Genomic DNA, 19699 nt, shown 5'->3' on the forward strand with positions numbered 1-19699 from the left:
TTTGTTGTTGTTTTTATTCCAGTATGCCTAGGTTAGGGGTGTCCAAACACTGTCCTGGAGAGCCACTTTCCTGCAAAGTGTACCTCCAATTTGCCTCAACACACCTGACTGGATGTTTCTAGTATGCCTAGTAGACCTAGATTAGCTGCTTCAGGTGGGTTTATTTGGGCTTGTAGCTGAACTCTGCAGAATGGTGGCCCTCCAGGAACAGGATTGGACACCCCAGGCCTAAGTCTTTGAAGAGCAAGCGCATGCTCATTTTATTCATTTTTGTTGCACGTGCGCACACACACACACCAATAATGTTCAAAACTCAAGTTAAATAATAAAAAAAAAAAACTTTCAAATCTGATTTTTTGTTATCATCCTTATTTCATTGTTACATCTCACACCAGGGTCTGTTGGTCTTGTAGCCATAAACTAGCTCGCCTTACAGCTAACAGCCAAAACACTAACGACCTGCGTGAAAAATATATACACAGACACACAACATGATTGAACTTTGATGAGTAGTGCCACGTGCGCTTGTCATGAGGCCGCTGTCTGCTTCTCACCCTGTTTAGCAGGTCGATCTCCTCCTTCAGCTTAATGATCAGCTCGTCCTTGTCTTGATGGGCTTTCAGCAGGCGACCGTTCTCCTGTCTCTCCAAGGCCAGCTCCTGTGAACGCACAATTCTGTCAGATCCAAAGGCTTGTGTGCGTCTCGACACGTGTTGACCTACATTTTCAATCTTTTTTTGGACAGGCTCCACTTTAATCAAGGTGTCTTGTATCAAAAACTTGTCATTCTCTTTAAAACCGTCAGTTTTCATCCCCTTTATCTCACTGTTACTATTAACATTGTGTGTGAGGAATACTTGATAAGCTCCATACTTCGGCAAGGCTTTAGTTTAGTATTATGCATATCACTAGGTTATTGGCTGTTTATTACAGGGTTGCCAACTTTGGGACTTTGGCTGGAGTGAGACTTTGTAAAAATTTCAGTTTGCGCATGTGCGCGGAGAAAATGTTTGGTAACCCTAATTTTAAAAATCAATGTCAGTCCATGTTTACTTAGTATCATTGGGGTGAAATAATTTATTTTATTTTTTGTCAGTTTTGTTACCTGACAGGGGCGGAGCCAGACATTGTAAACATTAGGGGCTTATTCCAAATCTATATTTGTCCAAAGACATTTCAATTTTATATTAATAGCTTTAATGACATGAAAGGAGCTTTTGTTGACGTATTCTTGTTCAGAAAATGTACATTATTTGACACTGTAATTTGTAAAACTTTGTTGGATGTTCCTCCGCTAGGGGGGTCCGGGGGTATGCCCCCCCGTAAGAAAATTTTGGACATTTTAAGGTTAAATGCATCAATCTGGTGCACTCTGGAAACTCAAAATTAAGAGCTTCAACCCATGTACAGTGTGCAAACTGAACAAAGAAACAGCATTGACTTGTACCTGGACATTAAAAAGGGTTTTTTTTTTTTTTTTTTTTTTTACAATACTTTTGTGCTCATTTCTTTTTAAAAAATCCTTGCGCTTTTATTTTGATCACCAGATCACCAGCTGATCGCGTGCACAAATGCGCGCTCTTCTCTTTAAAACACGCAGTACAGAGAGACTGTACTCGGCACAAAGCCATATCACAGTTTCGATTTTAGTTCATTGGCAAACGTAGTATGTTTTAAGTTTTCAGTTCATTATGAAACGGTGGCGGCAGCAGAGGGTCATTAATGGAAAACACTGAATGAATGTATAGCTGATAAATCTGCTAAATCTGTCATATCGGTTGTTATATAACAAAACTTATATAACGTAACGTTACTCGGTCACTTACGTAACCTCGGTTCCCTGAGAGATAAGGGAACGAGTATTGCGTTGCGAAGCTATGAGAAAACTCCTTTTCTCGAGAAAATAACGGCCATGGTGTGTAAAGCAGAAGCAGCCTGGCCAGCGGCGGAGTGTGCACGATCCGGGAGTGCTGAAGACGTTCTGTGCTTTGGCCGCTCTGTATATTGAGTGCGCGCGCGCGGCCGGGGCTCTCTCTCACTTCTCACACGCAACTGACGTATCACGTGCAAGGTTTTCAGCCAATCAACGATCAGAGAATACTGCAGTGAGAACGTTGTAAGGAGATGTAACAGCTAAACTCCTCTCCTGTCATTAATATGCTGTGGTCTAGTCATCAACAGAAAATTAACGGATTGAGAGGGGAGAAGAATGGATTTTGGCGTGACATTTCTTGCGTGTGCGTGAGAGCGTGAGATTGATGCTGAAAGCGTGAGTGTCACGCCAGATGCGTGAGAGTTGGCAACCCTGTTATTAGTACTTATGAAGCACATATTAATGCCTTATTCTGAAACCAGTTTTGCCAGCTTGGTTTCAATACAAACTGCTTTTGTATTAACAACAAACTTTTCAGTACAATGACCTCTTATTATGTCAAAAGATCAAGGAAAATTGGCTGCGTTTCTCAATTCATGACCCCTTTAAACAAAATGATCCGTTGAGATTTCAACACGCTTATGACGTAACGAAGCCTCGTTTACTGAAATCACGTGACTTTGGCACTTTGATACACGCTCCGAACCACTGATTCGAAACAAAACATTTGTAAAGCTTCCAAGCATCATGAAAGTGTTAATTGTCTTGCTGGCAATGCAGGCCTCGGTGAGCCGTCTGATCTTATCAAAAATATCTTCATTTTTGTTCCAAAGATTAATGAAGGTCTCACGGGTGTGGAACGACATGAGGGTGAGGAATTAATGACAGAATTTTCATTTTGGGGTCAACTAACCCTTTAATGCACTGATCTCAAGGTTTAAGAACAAATAATTTCGGTTCTAAAATGTGCATAAATTTATTGCGTGAAACATCTGAAGCCAATTAAGCCTGAGGTTATTACAGTGCTGTCATGCTGAGACAGATATGAAACCACTGCAGATAAGGTGCAAAACAAAAAAAAAATTGGATAAATTTGGATATTAACCCCCATGCCGAAATGAAAATGTAACATCGGTATGTGACAATTTCATGTGGATTCCAGGTTTGAAAGTGTGCTGATGTTTGAGAGTGAGCGGCACGGGGTTTGGTCTCGTGACTTTTCAGAAAAAAATGCCAATGTCGATGGAGTACGTCGGCGGTTTGAGGCAAAAATTTGCCTCCGTGGGTACAAAGAAAATCTTTGACAACAATACTGTGAAAAGCTGTAGGTGAGACGTGCTCTTCCGTCTTAATGGTGGACCTACAGAAACGTACCCTCTCTAGCTCCTCCATCCTTCTCTCCAGGGCTGTGGGCGAGGCGCCCCTGCCTTCTCGTCCGTGTCGATGGCGATGTCTGTCTTCGTCGCTGGACACACAAAAACATCATTTTCAATGCAAAACAGTCACTAATGCCAGTGGTACTTCTTTTAGCTCGTATATCTACATCTTTCTTTTGAATGTGCCAAAAACACAAAAAAGGGGTCATGCTTATTAACGCTGAAATACCATTTTGGAACAGCGCGCCCGGTTTGTGACTCGCTGCCAATGGCGTTGTACGCCTCTAATGGAGGCGCTTCTTAAAAGCGTACATAAAAACCTGGTGCTCACCTTTTCGTTCAACGGCCTGCTTACAAAAAAATACCTTGCTAAAACATCTTTTCACACATTTTTTGTTCCCCTTTCAAAAGACACTTCAACCTTTTTCTAGCATAATGGCTTGGAAAGTGCGTCATTTATTTCGTGGGAGCGGAAATAAGAAAACTGAAGCAGTAAATTATCAGAGTATGAAAAGCCTTTTATGGCACAGTAGAAGGCATTAGAGCAATGCACTTTCATTAGTGAGAACAGACCTGCTTCTTACAGGACTGTGCCTTGGGACACCGCTGTGCAGCTTGTCAAAGAAAAGGGAGAAACAAAAAAAAAATAATATCTGGATTTTTTTTTTTTTAAATTTGTTTCTCTCTCTCTCTCCACCTAGGCCAGACACTCCAGGAATATTCATGTGAAACTTATTTTAACCAGGTTCATTTCAATAATTACCTATGTGGGAAAACTTTGACAGAATTCCTTCATAATATTTTACTCCTTTGGCCGATAACATCATCCTTCAACTGCTTTTTGTTCCTATTATTGGTTCAAAATAGCAGCGTAAGCTTCCAGCCTTACACTAGATAAAGTTAAAGATTTCATGCATCAAAATGACATGCACACGGTGATGCTGGCTGGGCGTGACTATATGTTCGACCAGTGAAAGACGGCATAAGCTGGAAACTTCTGCACTTCCGACTGGTGATGTTAATGGAACAGAAATTACACACCTTTAAAGGGATAGTTCACCCAAAAATTTAAATTCCACACCCATGAGGGTGAGTAATAAATGACAGAATTTTAATTTTAGGGTCAACTAACCCCTTAAAAACAGAACCTCTGTAGACAGAAAATCACCTTCGGTGAAACGACTGGAAACTCCTACTTGTGAGTTACTAAAGTAATGTCAAGTCAGGTTTATTTCAATATCGCTTACAGAGATAGAAATATGCATTTTTTATACTTATACATTTGTTTTTACATATTTCCTTTAGTTTGGAAAGACAAGACGGAAGCTAAACGCGTTGCCAATGCAGTTTCATGTTGTTTTGAAGCAAGTGTTCAGATCTGCGGCGCACGCTGGCGGCCAATCCCGCGTTAATAAAGGACAGAGTCCTGCTCAAAACAACCTGTCATTTTACATTTCAAACACTTATATTTCACAGCTACAAAAAAACAGAATTCAAAAATGCTCTCAAAATTGCTGTGTAATCAGCTGTGAAAGTGACAAACGCAACACTGGCCCTACAGAAATATCCTGCTCTGACTGGAACTAGCTTCAATCGCCTCACCTCCACTTCAACTCGCAGACGGGCTAAAGGGGGCTCTGGCCCCCTTAACATTAACATCCACCCAGGTCTGGTTGGGCCGTCATCGTACGGGCACTGAAAAAACCTTTGCCGGCTTTAATATTCACCGCGATTATTCTCTTTTGACAGACGGCCGTTCTAATCCTCTTGCTAATGAGGAGGTACGGTGAAGTGCTTTATATAATGAGGATATTCAGGTCAAATGTACAGAATGAAGCTGATGTGAAGCCACCCAGCCTAATGCTTATGAACTCAACTGTTTAGTTAAGACAAGCATCGTCACTATTAATATTATTATTGCTCATTCTTAGGGTTAGAGATTTGAATAAACCCCTAAGAGGAATTGGTAATTGGTAACACTTTAGTTTAGGGTGCAATTCTCACTATTAAATAGTTGCTTATTGATATTTGCCGTTTATTAGTACACATTAATGCCTTGGTCTGCATGACCGTATTCGACATCCCTTAATGTAGGATTACATTAAGGGATACCCAACTACCTTACTACTATTGATAAGCAATAATTAAATGTTTATTGAGGCAAAAGTCATAGTTAATAGTTTGTAGTAAGAACTGGACCCAAAACTAAAGTGTGACAGAGTAAGTTTGTGTTACTTTTAAGTGTTCAAACTCTGCTAACGCATGATGATAATAGACCTGTGCCATGTCTAGTGACCAGAATATTAGGTTTTCGGGTGGGCTCTTTTTATTTTATTCCTTCTTGATGGCAAAGAAACCACCTTGTAACCACCCAGTCCCAGAACACCCCAGCAACCACATAGCGATGTCCTGACCGCAATCTAGCGTGGTGGCGACAAGTTATTTTCTTTGGAAAATGTAAAACTTTACTTTCAAAATCTGCAATTGGTCCTGACATCTTTCAAAGATGACACAACTGTCATTCATCACTGAAGACAACAGAAAAAGAATAATAATAATGGAAACCCTAAAGGAAAAGGTCCAGTAATGCGTCCGGATAAGGTGTGTGATGTATTTTGCCGTGCCTCTATCAGTGTAGTGTAGTCTGAATGTGATAGACTCAGAGAACAGAGCAGATGTCCAATCTGAATGTTCATGTCCTGGGAATGTAACAGCCACTCTATTGCATTAGTCCCCTGTGGAGAGGAAACAGGAGGAGGCAGAGGTAATGATCTGCTCCTGGAAAACCAGCAGGGGTGTGTGTGTATGAGAGAGAGAGAGAGAGAGAGGGTGGGTGGGTTTGGTCAACTAAATCAACATATTTAGAGTCAACTCTAAATATGTTAGCCAAATTAGCTGATTGCAGATTTAATTCATTCTCTATATAACTCTGTCCATTCCCCAAGAATAAACTTGGTTAGTACTGAACTAACCATAGTAGACATATTTTACTTGTCTCTGAAACATTAAATATGGCAGTGGGACTGTAATTTAATGTGATTGTTAGCCCCTTCTTTTATTCTGATTCACTGTGAGTGTGTATGTAGCGGTCTCAGCTGCTGGTTCTGCCGCCCACCTGTCGTGCCGGCTGTGGCGGAGCCCTGGGTGTTCGAGTGCGAGTGTCGGGCAGAAAGATGGGCGACTAATCAAACGGCCAGACTGAGCCTCAGATGGGCTTTTGTCTGCATCGCCCTGGACCCGGTGTGCAAAATTTAGTCCAAGCAACTAATCTGGGAGGTCTGATTCATTTTAGGGAATCAGTTTGTTCATTTAAATCAACTAGCTCGACTGACTGAATGGCTTTTTCCACGCTAAAGTCTCTAGAAGTCAACATTTAAACAAGCGATGGTTGCTGAGGTGTTCTGACTGGTCGTTGGCGACGCCGTTGCTAGTATTTTCTGGGTTGTTGTTTTGCCTTTGCTACCGGCCCAAGTTATAAGTCTCTAAGATATTCTTCTCCTTAGATGATACAGTGAGGATACAATTATGGTAAATTAAATTCAATTTCATGGATTTACTTCTAAACTCATCCCATACAGCTGAGTGAAATACTAACCCTTTTATGAAATGCTTCAAAAGACTCTTTAAAAGTAATCGGTTCAAAAGAACAATTTGTTTGTGGATCTCAACTCAACTGAACTGCTGCAAACCGTATCTATAATCGAATGTGACATTTGGAAATGTTTAAGAAAAATAGCCATTGTTGGGGCGGGAAGTGTTTACGTGAGAGGTGAGACAGAGTCACGGTGGATATTTCTTTGTCAAACTCGATCACTGTTTGGTTTGGTGTGAGGAAAAGGGAAAAACTTTAGGTCTCCAAGTTTTAACTTCCTAGAACTTTTTCTCTCCAATTTGTCTGCTCAACTTGATACAAACAGTCCACTTGTATCATTCAAGTGGAAACAAATTCAGTCCTGACGTTAGTGCCAACTGAGAGAACGAAAGCTCCTGGCAGTCTTACAATGGCTCTGAAAATGAGTCCGGTTAAGCCGTGCTGTCGTTTCACAGGCTTTAAATCCCTTTCTTCTGATGAGACGCTTCTTTTTCAGCACTTTCGCTAAGGCAAATTTTCAAGCCAGGAGAATTTTTGTACATCTGACAGAAGCCACCAGATGAGTGAATGGTACAGAGCTGCGGTCAACGGCTAAAACGGTTTAATCCCTTCGATCTGCATCTGAGCGATGCAATGCTGAAACAACGTATCTCGCCCGCTGATATTAGATGTGGTCAGACTCACCTCTTGTGACTTCTGGATCTCGGAGTGTCCTGAAAAAAAAAAACAATGAAAAAAAGATGCATAAGAATGAGAACAATTCAGTGGCTTTAATGGACAGAGAGACAGGCAGACCTAATTACAGATACATACACAAACACAAGTCCACACACAACAGCCTCCCAATATTTTCTGTCGGCCTTTGAACGGTATGACTCACTCTATTCATGCACCCCTTTCAGAAGTACAAAAGCTAAACCAGAGAAAAATAATCAAAAAAAAATATATATATATATATCAATAAATCTAGGCGCTATAAATCACTCGGTGCTGAACCTTACAGTTGTGTTTGCTCCAAAGAAGCTCATCAAAACAAGTTCCATCAGTGTGATGGCCTACAGGTTATGGTTATCATTCTCCAACTCTCACTAAAGGCTTATGTCATACCTAACACTTTCAGCCCCATATGTTCCAGGAACACAAAATTCACTTTATAATATGGGTGTAATGGTACATGTATTCCGGTGTTGCCAAGTCCGTGGTTTTCCCGTGGAATTGGGCTACTTTTACAGTATGTTGCCTCATGTTGTTTTTCATGTCCGCGGGTTGAATCGCCCCTAAAATAATGTGATATTTAGCCGATGAAATGCGAATCTTACCATGGGAGTCCTGAAAAAAACGCGAATTTTACCCCCTGGAACGCGATTTTTACCGTGGGACCCCCCCTGAAATGCGATTGGACTAGTTTTGAGGAGCAATTGGGCGGGTTTTGTTGTGAAAACCTGGCAACCCTGACGTATTCATACCGGACGTTTCGGTACAGGGCTTTCGAGTGTGAACTGAATGCATTACATTGCAACATAACCACCATTAAACACCAATAATCGCAAAAAGCTCCGCGTTTTGTTACTTTCGATAAGAAACAAATTCTGTCCACGAAATTTAAACAGAAAATGCCGTTTTGATGCGCTTTGATGTGGCGTGACAGATCTCTGCACAGCTGCCTCAGTTCAACCGGCAGTGCGGAGCGCGAATGAATGCGATCATCCCTTCCTCGCTAGTTACAGAATAAACTTAAATGAACATCTGAAGGTATGTTGAAAGATACAATGCAACTTACTGAAACGTATAATATCTCGTGTTATCGCTTATTCGGTGTTTCAGGCGGAAAGGCGTCAATAAAACAGCTTGTAAACAACATGTTGCATTTACCTCAGAAATGCCATTTAGTGTTCACAGACTGTTAGTTCGCCAGAGAAATGAACTCTTTCGCTTAATATATGCACTGTATTAGCCCATATATTCATTATATTTTACTTAACCTGCTAGTGATGTCTTGATAATTTAATGTAGGTTTAAATAAATCTGTCGTGATAGTGACAACCACTGTGTAGAAATGATTATATTTTCAACAACGAATTGGAGTAAAACTTAAATTTTATAATTAGATTTAGAAGTTAATGCAAAAACTGCAGCTGCAGCTTACATATTTGCATACAATTTTTTATTTGAGTGTTGATTATTATATCTAAAAAATAAAAAGCGATTGAATTTAGCTAATAGTTGGGCTCAGTTGTTAACCTTTAATATTATAGAAGCCTAATGTTCCTAATAAAGTATGGGCTCCTTACATAGTTTATAGCATCAGCAAAGAGATATATATATATATATATATTTTTTTATCCTTAAGAAACTTTGTTATAATTTAATTAAATATATTGAAAGAAAGTAAAGCAATTTTGTGTTGAGTTTTCTCCCCACCTGCTGTACCGAACCCATAGCCAACAGTGACTTCCAAACAGAGGTACGTACCGAACTGAGTTTTGTGTACTGTTACACCCCTACTTTATAATAGTTATTTGTAATGTCCACCACAATTTATGTTGTTTTAAATTATAAATATAATAGTTCTCAGTAGTGTTCACAGTATCAGCCAAATAGCACTCTCTCAAATATCTCATTATCATTTATATTATTATTATTATCTGTGTTTGAGTGCATGTTACTTTTTTTTTTTCCTTTTATTTTGCCACAATTAGATTTTACTCATTATTCCTCTTATTGCCTCACAGCCTCTTGAAATATTGTTTGGCTGAAGCAATATGTTAGCAATCCACACCACAATATTACCATCTCTGTAAACCCAAAAAGCAAAAATATACATTTTTAAACATCATTAAAAAACATACTTCAGAGGAAAAACCCTTTTTCAGTGTTCTTGCTGTTAATCTAGATGGTGGTTGTCCTGATCTTGAGAAATTAAACGTTTAAGCAAAACCTGTGCTTTTGTACTTATTTTTTAGCCTATCCTTCCAATCACCTGCCATATAAATTCCACTTTAATGATGCTAATCATCAAAATCAAGTCCCATCCTACATTTTTATAATACTGTTTCACTCTGAAATATGTTATATATTACAGAAATGGCTTGTGAACACTGTTGACATACATGCAACCTTATGACCTTGCAGAGCATAACGTTGAATTGGTGATAAAAGAGATAATGCAAGTGATAAATTATTCAATATAACTATTGTTTGTATAGCTGGAACCCTAAAAAAATAGCTATTTCGAGCATCAGAGCCCAAAGAAACAGAACAGAATGAGTGTAAGCATGAAGAAAGTGAGTGTGAGTGGGAAACCGAGATGGAGAAAGCAAATATATTAATTGTATTCAGCCCAGTTTCTCTTCTGAGAAATTGCACGTTGCTTAAAAATGAATTCGTAGCCGTTTGCGATCTGACGGCCTTTGTGATTTTGACAGCCAATTTAATAGGTAAGATCTCTCTCAGGATCTCAGAAGTCCAGTCTAATAAAGTCCGGCACAGGTCTGCTCTGGCATTCTGGAGCTGTGCTCATGTGCCCGAAATCTTTCCTGCTTTATGCGATAAACATTTAAATCCTGCTGTGCCTGTCGCCCATACACAATTCATATTTACCCTTATAGGCTTCGAAAGATTAAATATGAATGCACAAAGCCTTGAGGTTACCATGCAAAAAACCAAAGGGTGAGAATTTCAGCTGTAGGGCAGCATTTTAAAGAATGATCTACATTTAATCACACTATGTCAATTCTGCTTTTCTCCATAACATTTTCAGCAGGCGCTTTTGTCAGGTGAAAATTACACTACCGCCATCTCGTCGCTCTTATTGTTGGGGTCAGCTGAGTGACGCATGGGAAATCCCTCCCAGCGCATCTAACGTCTTCACGCTAGAAGTGCTAATTAAAAATGCAAATGAGCATGAACACTTTAAGACTCTGAATTAACCCCATATTGTCACACAATGGCTGCATTAAACCCTAATGAGCTGTATGTTCAGATGTTCTAATCAATGTCCAAAAAGGTTCATACTCTACATTGTCAAGCAAGGACTTTGTCTCAAATCCTACTGAGTTTCCCACCTTTTCACCATTTGATTTGATTGTTCAAATGCGCCTATGACCACAGGCAGGTCAAACGTTAGATTAGATCAAAGACTATAGAATAACACAAGACGTGTCACTCGTATTGTTTTGAATGGGAGAAAGTGTAACGCGCAATATGGCGGAATAAGTCCCGCCTTCTAAATAAGAGCCAATCGCCGATTGTTAAAGTCATCGCGTCACTTCAGCGGCCGTTAGAATCGCCGGTTTCTATAGAAACAGTCAGACGCGTGCCTCCGAAGAGACGCGCATTTAGGTCTGCGCATGCGCATTAGCTTGATCCACCCTGAAAAATACCGTTTTTTGTCATGATTCGAGTGTTTAGAAACTACATTTATGAGCCGGTTGTTGTTAGATTTCATTGGTGATTTCAAATATGAAATTTAATCGTAAGGTTTATGGAAGTAAATTAATGCCAAATGTTTTTGAAATAAAAAGCTTGTTGAATTGCTCTAACTGAAAAAAAAAATGCATTACATTAGCTGTACTTGCATTTAGATGCACTGTATTTTTAAGGCTTGCATTTTTATGGGATGAAATTCAATACAGTCGTATATTTAAGCTGTGAATATTTCAATTAAAAATATTTCACACACATTTTCATTATCAAAAATTAAATAATTCATATTCACATTTCAAATTTCACTTCCAAGATATTTATTCTGTTTAAAAATACAACCTATAAAATTCGACTAGCAATTTTCAGTCCATTTTATTTCACTTTACAAATTCGCTTCCACAAATTCAGTGGCTCAAATTCGGCAGAAAATTCAACATTTCACATCCGGGAACTGCAGGAAGAGCAGTAGAGTGCCGATGCATCATCTCTATCTGCTGTTGGTCTTCTTCACCAGCAGGTGCCGCTAGTAGAAGACCAAAGTAGGTTTGGTCTTGTAACTTTAGAGACGGTCCCTAAATTTGCGAATATCATAATCAAACGTTCAGCGTCAAATCAACTTAATGCCAGTATCTGCTTTCTTGGAGCTTATATAGTCTAACCTACATCACAAATGAGGTGCGAGTTTGGTCTTTTATATCACTGTACGAGTCCATTAAGCTGTGTTAAGAGTTTATATGTCCTGATGGCAGCTATGACGGATGAGGGAAGCCCTAGTATTACAACACAGCGCTGCGATATAAAGTTAAGGAAACTAAACAACAGAGAAAAATATATGTCTATCTCAGATTTAACGTTTGATCTATACACCAGCATCGGGCAATAACGTTATCTTGTTCACTGGAGAGAAAGCTGTAGCTACACTGGGAAAGTAAGCGTAAATACACTGAATTAAACATAAATGCAGCTTTTGTGTCTTTATCAGCTTTTCTGCATTTATACTGGCCCTGATAATCATCACACATTCACTTACCGCTTGCTCCATTTCTGTAAATCTGTTTTTATGAATGAATGATGACTTACTAGCCGTGATCTCGTCTTAAACAGCCGCTAGCGGCACCTGCTGGTGAAGAAGACCAACAGCAGATAGAGATGATGCATCGGCACTCTACTGCTCTTCCTGCAGTTCCCGGATGTGAAATGTTGAATTTTCTGCCGAATTTGAGCCACTGAATTTGTGGAAGCGAATTTGTAAAGCGAAATAAAATGGACTGAAAATTGCTAGTTGAATTTTATAGGTTGTATTTTTAAACAGAATGAATATTTTGGAAGTGAAATCTAAAAGGTGAATATGAATTATTGAATTTTTAATAATGAAAATGTGTGTGAAATATTTTTAATTGAAATATTCACAGCCTAAATATACGACCATGTTGAATTTCAGCCCATAAAAATGCAAGCCTTAAAAGTGCATCTAAATGCAAGTACAGCTAATGTAATGCATATTTTTTTCAAATAGTGCAATTCAACAAGCTTTTTATTTCAAAAACATTTGGCATTATTTTACTTCCATAAAGGTTGACGAACAGTTGTGGAGAATTTGATGTTTCCCCATTCAAAGAGATTGCATGATGCCCAGGATGCCCGAGAGGCGTTTCAAAGATGGCCGCCGAGTGAAATGACTTGTCTTAAAGGGACTTTGATTAGATCCACCATCCAAATGTGCCCATGTTGCCCAAAATATATTAAACATTTGATATGAATGGGTCTATGAAACTTAGACAGCACTTTTAGTCACCGTGGGTATTTAGAGATGATTCACATACAGAATTGTTTGGTATAATTGGCATGCTTCAATTGTTTGAGTGTAGCAATGATAGCATTTGCAGGCACTGGTAAATGTGTTGGTAAAAAACTGGTAAATGTGATACCTAGATAGTGTTTTGAACATCATACTCATGTACTGCACTCTATGATGCCTAAAAATGCTGTCTAGGTAGCTCACTAGGTCTTGAGATAAATCTGAAATAATTCTGAACCTTTTTAGCCATTGATAGGTAGGGAACACACTAAGTTGAGGCACAATTTCTGCACAGAACACAGTTGAATTTCCCAGAAATTCACTGTCTGGCGCCACACTGGAGCGAGATGATCCTGTGGAATGTACCGTACAGTTCTGAGAGTTCTAGCGGTTCTCCGGTATCGGAGTATGTTTTCCTTCTATGGCAGAAGAAAAGAAAGGTAAAGCGCGCCTTAAGCAGAAGCAGATGGAGGCCTTGAGCTGATCAGGACTTCATTAGAGAAAGCAGCAGCAAAACAACACACACACACACACACACACCAGAAGGGAAATGCTTGTCCCAGTGTAAAAAATATCTAGGAATTATACTCTTAAAGCTCCAATCTTTTAATTTACTGCATCCCTAAATTACCAGCGGCCTTGAACAGACTGTACAGAGAATATTTGAAGGCACGTCGTGTGCATCCAACCCTGTAATGGCTGAACCTGAGAGCTGTCAGGCATCGTACTAATATTGTAGAAAGCTCATAGATTATGACCATGTCTAGTGGGAGGTCAGAGAGCAGTGAAATATGATGTGGAATTCCACAAAAGCCAATCCAAGCAACTGATAAATGCAGCAGGAAAAAAAAAAGAGCACATTTTTGAGACGCTCTACGCTCGCATGTCTGAAGGGATGCGTAAATCTGCCATCTGCTCTATCTGTGATGCCTAGAAATAAATGGGGACATAATGTTACCTTTGTCATCTCTCGTAATATGAGGGAACACTGGGAAAAGTTTCTGCTCCAATTATGCAATACCACACAAGCAATTGTGCTTCATCTGTAGGCACAGGGTCTCGGAGAGTACAGACATTCACTACAAAACAACTGACCTTGATTACTTAACCATGCCCATTTAAAAAGCTTAAATGCAATAACTTCAAATGAAGCATATTATCATGCAAAAAAAAATTAAAAAAAATAATCAAAAGCACAAGCTTTTGTACCAGGTTATGTTAAAATAATATATAACAGTAGAAGACAAGAATAAAGGAAATGTATTCAAATGTCAAGAAGTTATACAGTCAACATCATAAAAATTAACATTACACAGAAACAAATGTGTAACACTTTCTGCAGATGCAAATGGGGTAAATAAATAATAATAATAATAATATAATGTTTTATAAACAATATTTAAATAAATGGTTCCCCTTTCTAAAAACCATTCACTATACTGTATTCTACTGTTCCTTCCATTTGTGCAAAATGTAGAAATATTTTGCTTTTGGATGATCATTCATAGTTTGCAAGTTGACATATTCATGCAGACTGATCCATCAAACACTTGCATTTTTGGAGATCACTGGCTGGTATGAGGAAAAGAACAAACAAAACTCCATTCACTCGCCTCTCTGGACGCCTATCGGACTTACATGTTCCATAACGACACCTTTTTACCCTAATTATGATGGTAATATTAATTGTGGTAAAAATATGTATTTGGGATGATGTCAGAGCTATTTGCAAGTACCATGTATATATTCAGTAACATGAGAACTGACAATTGTATAATATCCTACATACATATCTATTGATATTTTAAATAGTAAGATGTAATTATTATTTGTTTTTTTTCTTTCTTTCTTTTTTTAATTGTTTATTGTGTGTTGTGTGTGTATGATTGTGTATTATTGCAGCTTTGAGTCCAAAACAAATTTCCTGAAAAGACAATAAAGTACACTCTAACTGTAACACTTTAAACCATAACGCTCAAAATACTTTGGACAAACTTAAATTGAACAAATTAGTTCAGTTAAATTAAATGTTATGAGTATTTAGAACTTTCTTTTGAGTTCACAGAACTGGCATATTTCAAGTAAACTGAACTGTTTCATTGTTTTGAGTTTGAACTCATTTCTTTTAATTTGAAACTGAAACTGGGCTGAGATTTCTATTTCCCAGGATGCATTGCTCATGGCACTTGAAAGGGAGAGTAAATGCTAAAATTAATTGTTTTTTTTTTTTTTTTTGTGCAAGATTAATGGTAAGGGAGATTAGGTGGTGATTAATGTTTTGTTATGCTAATTTAGAAGAGTTTCTGTAAATGCGGGTTTTTGGAGAGTTACTGTTCCATCATGGTGACAAGTGGCATGCGGCTTGGTTTGAGAGCAGGTAAGTTACATGTTTTGAGTTGCTGTACTCATTCATTGCTATACCATGCTTTTTTTAACATGTTAGACATTTAGCAAATTGCCATTTTCTGAATTTTCTTAGGGTTCACAGTACATGAAGTAAATAACTCATTTAATTTGCAAGACTCAAAATAAAATAAAAAAAGGTAATTCATCTTATGTTAATTTCTATCAAAATGTTAGCTAACTCAGCACTTCAACTTAGCTACAGTTATCATGCATGAGTACTACAAACTCAAAACTTGACAGTTCTGCCTACTTAAAATTGGGAAAATCATAACTCAATAACTCATTTTTTCAGTTAGCCCAACTCATTCGGGTTCACAGTGTACAATGTGAGCCGTGTGCGATACAACAGAGTCTAACATCTGGAGAACTGTGGGTTGGCATATGCTGCTGAACATGGCCAGGATCACCAGAAACACATGTAACTACTCGCATTCTCACAGCTCCGGCAGTAGATTCTTTATTTAAACATAATTATGAATCTGACTGAAGCACATTTCAATGGCTTTTCAGAGAAGCACTTTCACGATGCCTTCAGTCGCAAACAATTGCTCACTAAATATGCTTTCATATTTTGCAATAATAGGTTTGAAATTCTCACTGAATATACAGTAGCAATCCTTTCCAGGGAAAAGTAATACAAGATGACATGCACTCAGACACACAATGTAAGTGTGATTACAGTGTCAAATCTCAAGCTGATAGTTTCCTTTATGCTTTCAGCAACCTGAAGCTACATGGAATCAACCGCCCAACAGGAGGAAATTAGATAAAACACAACAATGCATCATTCAGAAAACTATGTAATCAATTTCCCAGAGCTCTGCTGATGGCGGACTGACAGTTAGCCATCCTTATCCTTCAGTTAGCCCCTAGAATGACAAATGCAGGCAGATTTTTCAGTGAATAATGACTTGAAGTTTGGTCCTTTCCTCACTCCAATCCATCATTCCACTTCTTAAGATTTAGAATAAAATGCACGATATCTGTGGGCTACTTTTATGATGCTTTTTTTCACACCTGGTCACTATATGGGGTCTATTAAATGGGAAAAAAAGCAGCAAGAACATTCTTTAAAACATCTAATTTTGTTTTACAGGCCATACAGTTTTATAACAATGTGAGAGTGATTAAATGACTGAAAAAAAAAAAAACATTATGCACAAAAAAGACTGATGTACATTAGTAAATGTATTTTATAAATGTATTTTTAATATAAATGTTAAAATGTATTAAGATTTATTTAATAATAATTTATATCTTTTAAAAGTGTTTTTCAAAATTCAAATTCAAAAGAATTGCCAGAATTCTCTTATGCAAAATATTGTTACAATTTTAAATAATTATTCTCTGTTAATATATTTTTAAATAATTTATTCCTGCGATGTCAAAACTGAAATTTTCAGCATCATTACTCCATTCGTCAGTGTCACACGGTCCATCAGAAGTCATTCTAATATGAACATTTTATCAATGTTAAAAACAGTTGTGCTGCTTAATATTTCTGTGAAAACTAATAAAAAAAATTCAAGATTCTTTGAGTATAAACTTGAAAAGAACAGCATTTACCTGAAATAGATTTTTTTTTGTTAACATTAGAAATGCCAACTGTCACTTTTGATTCATTTAATGCATCCTTGTTGAACTAAAGTATTAATTTAAAAAAAAGTTAATATAAAATATATATATATATATATATATATATATATATATATATATATATATATATATATATAAATATATAAAATAATATTTAATGTGTTTAATGTTTTTTAAAAAGTTTCTACACTCAAAAAAATGATTCTAGCTGCTTGTTCAGTTTATTTAAATAAAATAAGCTGAACCAACACAAATCTTTAGTTTTTTACTTAATTGGCATTCGCACTCAATTGTATTATGTTAAATGAAATTAAATTTGCAAAATGTTAGGTCAACCTAAACCATTTGTGTTGGGACTACATGAATCATTTATGTTGCATTGATTGAACCTGGGAAGTGGATTTCTAGTTCCCAGCATGCTTTGCGTAGGGAAAGATTGGGACAGTAAATGTTGAACTTAAGTGCTGTTTAATGTGTTTTTTTAGTAAAGGGAAATACCTTTTAAAGTTTGAAGTTCAGTTATATTTGACATTTAAAAGAGTTTATGTTATGTCGATTTTGAGGTTACCATTATGCTGAAGTGTAGACCTTGTGGTTAGGCTCTAGGTGGCTACATAAAACAAATTTATATTGTTCTCAACAAGCATTAACTGTGCTCAAGCCAGTAATTATAAGTTCTTTATCTGATCTTTACTTGCATGCTATAAATGTTACTTACCATATGAATAAGTGTTATTTTAGTTTAGTTTTTATAGAAATATAAATAAATTAGTTTGAGGGCCAGCACAAAATTTACACAGTCTACATATGGTCATCAGCTTTTCCCCTCTCAATGGTCATGAAACATGTATGTCTGTGTACAACAGCTACTCAAAACCTAAGCACAAGCGCACATCTTCACCATGATGGTAACAAAAAAACAAAAAAAACAAAGCACTGGTTGGATCAACAAGAATGAATTATGTTCAGGAAACATACACAGAATACGTCAAATGAAACTGGTGTGATCTCATTCAATTAGGATGAATTTCACTCATTAGTACAATTAACCTAGCTTAAGTTCAAATAAATCAGTTCAACTGTGTGGAAATAGGTGTCATAATTGAATTAAGTTAGACCAACAAGTTATTTTTTTGAGTGTAGAAACAAAATGTAATAAAAAAAAATTATATATATATATATTTATTTATTTTTTATTATATATATATATATATATATATATCTATATATCTCTCTCTCTATATATATATATATAGAGAGAGAGAGAGAGAGAGAGAGAGAGAGATCGATAGATCGATAGATAGATATAGATATATAGATAGAGATAGAGAGAGAGAGAGAGAGAGAGAGAGAGAGAGAGAGAGAGATTGATATGTATAGCTACACTGACATTTTCCTGAGAGGTATTTTATTTGTTGTTTTATGTGTAGTGTTTTATTTCTCTTTTCTTAGGACTTTTTTTTTTTTTTTTTTTTTTTTTTTTTTTTTTTGCACTTTATGCTTGGTTTGTTTTCCCTGGAGTTCGGTTTTAAAACTTCAAAATACAAAAGATGACGCTGTTGTGATCCTGTTCATCAAATTTCCTCTCTAGATGGGTGGTAACACAAAGTAAACAGAAAACAAACCAACATCATGTCTAGTGTCAAGAGATTTTATCTCGTCTCATAATGTGGCTTGAGGCTCCATGAGCGTCGGCTGTTCTGCTTTCCGTTTTGTCACTTGATTGTGTTCGTTTCTTTGGTCAACACTGCCTCTGTAAGGCAGAACGATGACGGCACTCCAAACACCCTCTAGAGGCAGAATTATCCTATGACATTACTAAAACAAACACACACTCTCACCTGTATCGAGTGGGCCGCTCCGGGGTCAGAGGTCAGCGCCTCGTTCTGGGCCGTGTTCTGCTGTGTAACACTTTCCTCCATCTTCCCCTCCTTCTCTTCTCCGTCATCGTCATCAAGCTCATCCAAGCTCTGCAGAGAAAATATCAGGCTCGGTCAGTTGAGTTTGTTCAGATTGTTTGGGATTTGTGGATTATTTTCACATGACGAGAGAGTCTAATTGTGTTCAACACACAAACAGACACAGGAAGTGTGCTACCGAGCAGCCTTTGTGGTATGAGTCTAGGGGATTTTGGGGAAATGGAATGTCCCACTGCACACTGGGAACAGAACGTTTTACATGTTTTAAAACAGAACATGTTTCAATAAGCATGATAATTTAGGGAATACTAACAATCTGAGCTAATTATGAATGATAACGCCCACCACCATAAGTGACAAAAGTGAGTGACAGAGAGAAACCGGTTTTCTGGCTGCATATAAACCAGTCTTTCCTGTTCACGAAGAAGGAGAGTAAATGAAGGTGGAGCCCAGCAAATGACTGGGAGGGTAAAAATAGCCTTACAAAGCTAAACTGGAATGTAATAATTTACACAAGCTTTCCGGCCAGTCTGTTTTATCAACACTTCCTGGGGATGGGCCAAACTCTGAGCCCTCTCATAGGCACTGACATACACAAACGAACGCACAAACTACAACTTAGACACACACACACACACTTTTCCACTCCCCAGGGATCAGTAAACACACTTCTTCAGCCCCCGCTGCACCATTAAAGAGGTCACTTCTGCACTC

General features: G+C 37.7%; 1 protein-coding gene across 1 annotated transcript in view; it reads right to left on the bottom strand.

Moving 5' to 3' along the window:
* Nucleotides 1–19699, bottom strand: part of pawr (PRKC, apoptosis, WT1, regulator) — an 83811-nt gene that overhangs the window by 11503 nt on the left and 52609 nt on the right. Inside the window, exons 2-5 of the mRNA XM_067392198.1 lie at nt 18908–19036; nt 7526–7554; nt 3248–3338; nt 555–659 (exon numbers count right to left, since the gene is read on the bottom strand). Coding sequence (XP_067248299.1) covers nt 555–659; nt 3248–3338; nt 7526–7554; nt 18908–19036 — 354 coding nt within the window. The remainder of the gene's footprint in view (nt 1–554; nt 660–3247; nt 3339–7525; nt 7555–18907; nt 19037–19699) is intronic.

Source organism: Chanodichthys erythropterus, chromosome 8 (genome assembly GCF_024489055.1).
Source record: "Chanodichthys erythropterus isolate Z2021 chromosome 8, ASM2448905v1, whole genome shotgun sequence".
Lineage (NCBI taxonomy): Eukaryota > Metazoa > Chordata > Actinopteri > Cypriniformes > Xenocyprididae > Chanodichthys > Chanodichthys erythropterus.